The following is a 2,473-nucleotide window of genomic DNA, read 5'->3' as shown; positions in this document are numbered from 1 at the left end:
GTACATTCACCTGTTGGTAAATGAAATGTATGTGTCTCCGGTCTCCATCTCTCTAACAATACCACAATGAGTTTAGAGTCTACTTTTAGACTTGCAATTTTTGCCACATTCGCAAAACCTGCTAGCTCCAAGTACGGTATTATAACCGCACTTGGTTGAATATATGTATGCGAATGAACCCGAAATCTACCATCTTGCTGAAATTAAAATAAAAAACAGTAATGAATATTTGGTCTGATAAAGAACGAAAATAAAAAACGATAATAAAAAACGGTAATAAAAAACGATAATAAAAAACGGTAAATTTGAATGAGACTTACGTATTCGGCAATGTTTGTCGTCGTCCCACGGTGTGATTCGCCCATCCATAAGAAAGACATCTTGAAAGGAAGTGTAGAAATTGAAAAGAGTAAATATTTGAAGAGGGTAAGAATGTGTGAAATAGAAATTGTAGGTAGATGATGAGTAAGAAGTGTAGAAGTATTGATTATTTATAGTGGTAAAATTATAATAAATAAATTGGTAAAAGTTTGAATAGTGGAGGATTAGACATTGCATTGCATGTCATGCATGCAAAAAAAAAGTGTAAGGATTCCCTGTAAAATGAGATTCCCACGCTGAAGGGAAAACACAATGCCAAAAGCCTGCCCTATGGCTCGTCACTTTGATGGACGAGCTGTACCTACTTCTTTGAGGCCTCGTCCAATGGAATGGCGAGGTGATGCGTCTTCTTTGTGGACTCGTCCAATGAAGTGACGAGTTCTTTCTGTTAGGGTTTCGTCTCGTCTATTCGGTGTTAGCGATGACGATGACAATGAGGACATATTCGACACACCGGCCGTTGCACTAAGAGCGCAACCAATTAGTTTGTACAACCCACTTGCGCACATGCAAAATATAAGTTTGGATGATGCCGAACCAATCTCCGTTTTCGGCAGTTTCATACCAACTCACAACTTTGACGAAATAGAGGAGGGCATAGAGTATGAAGATAAGGAAGAGTGTCTTTTGGCGTTGCAACAATGGCATATAAAACGTAGTCTAGATTTTTCTGTGGTTAAATCTGACAGTGTACGTTTTGTCATCAAATATAGAACTTCAACATGCAATTTCAAATGCAGGGTCTCTTTGCGCAAGGGCAACTCAAGGTGGAGAGTTGGTAAGTCTAGTGGGTCTCATACGTGCACAACCACTTCCATGTCACAAGACCATACAAAACTCAGTTCAGAAATGATTAGCAAGAGCATAATGGAGCTTGTAAATCAGGACGCTTCTCTTAAGGTGAAGGTTATCATCGCTCATGTTGTTGAGAAATACCGGTATATCATATCATACAAAAAGGCATGGATTGCAAAGTGTAAGGCAATTGAGTCGCTGTATGGAAATTGGGAGACATCTTACAACGATCTTCCGCAGTGGATACTGGTAATGAAAACATATCTACCAGGTACCATTATAGAATTACAAATCCTACCTGTGATTTCAAATGATGGTTCATACTTGAGTGACCAAAGGATATTTCATCGTCTGTTTTGGGCGTTTAGACCATGTATACGTGGCTTCGCGTATTGTAAACCAATTGTGCAGGTTGATGGAACTTGGTTGTATGGCAAGTACAGGGGCACTCTGCTGATGGCTGTGGCACATGATGGGAACGGGAACATATTTCCGATAGCGTTCGCATTGGTTGAAAGTGAGACAAAGGAAGCCTGAAGTTTCTTTCTTAAGAATTTGAGAATGCATGTTACCCCCCAAGCAAATCTATGCCTAATATCAGACAGGCATGAATCAATAAAGAGTGCATACAACAACCCAGAAAATGGATGGCAGTTTCCTCCTTCCTCACACGTCTATTGCATTAGACATATTGCGCAAAACTTCATGCGGGAGATTAAAGACAAGGATCTGCGGAAAATAGTTGTTAACATGGGTTATGCGTTAACAGAGGCAACATTTAACTACTATCAGGGGGAAATCCGAAGAACAAACAACGACGCTTTATCATGGATAGACAACATCCCTCGCGAGAAGTGGGTAAGGGCATTTGACGGAGGGCAACGCTGGGGTCACATGACAACTAACCTAGCAGAAGCAATGAACTCGGTGCTGAAAGAAACCCGGAACCTTCCAATCACTGCATTGGTCAAATCTACGTACTATCGTTTAGGATCACTATTTGGTAGAAGAGGCCATCAGTGGACAAAAATGTTAGCCTCTGGGCAGGTTTTCACTGATAACTGCAACAAGGGGATGGCTGAGGAAGTCATCAAAGCTAACACGCATAACGTCATGCAGTTCGACCGAGAGAGATTTTATTTCATGGTCCAAGAGAAGATTAATCATAACGACGGTGGACCAACCGGAACGTTCAGCGTTGATCTGAGGAAACAACACTGTGACTGTGGGAAATTTCAGGCATTTCACTTACCTTGCTCCCATGTAATCGCTGCATGTTCGAGCATACGCCAGGACT

The 2,473-nt window shown here is 41.2% G+C and overlaps 1 protein-coding gene across 1 annotated transcript; it reads left to right on the top strand.

The window, feature by feature from the left end:
• The first annotated feature begins 651 nt into the window (after window positions 1-651).
• LOC127103758 (uncharacterized) lies at window positions 652-1,713 on the top strand. The gene is made up of 2 exons (XM_051040992.1): window positions 652-713; window positions 774-1,713. The coding sequence occupies exons 1-2, from the start codon at window positions 652-654 to the stop codon at window positions 1,711-1,713; spliced, it is 1,002 nt and encodes a 333-aa protein (XP_050896949.1).
• The last annotated feature ends 760 nt before the right edge of the window (window positions 1,714-2,473 follow it).

Source organism: Lathyrus oleraceus, chromosome 7 (genome assembly GCF_024323335.1).
Source record: "Lathyrus oleraceus cultivar Zhongwan6 chromosome 7, CAAS_Psat_ZW6_1.0, whole genome shotgun sequence".
Classification (NCBI taxonomy): domain Eukaryota; kingdom Viridiplantae; phylum Streptophyta; class Magnoliopsida; order Fabales; family Fabaceae; genus Lathyrus; species Lathyrus oleraceus.
The sequence above is the reverse complement of the archived record's forward strand: the minus strand, read 5'-3'. Positions and strand labels throughout refer to the sequence as shown.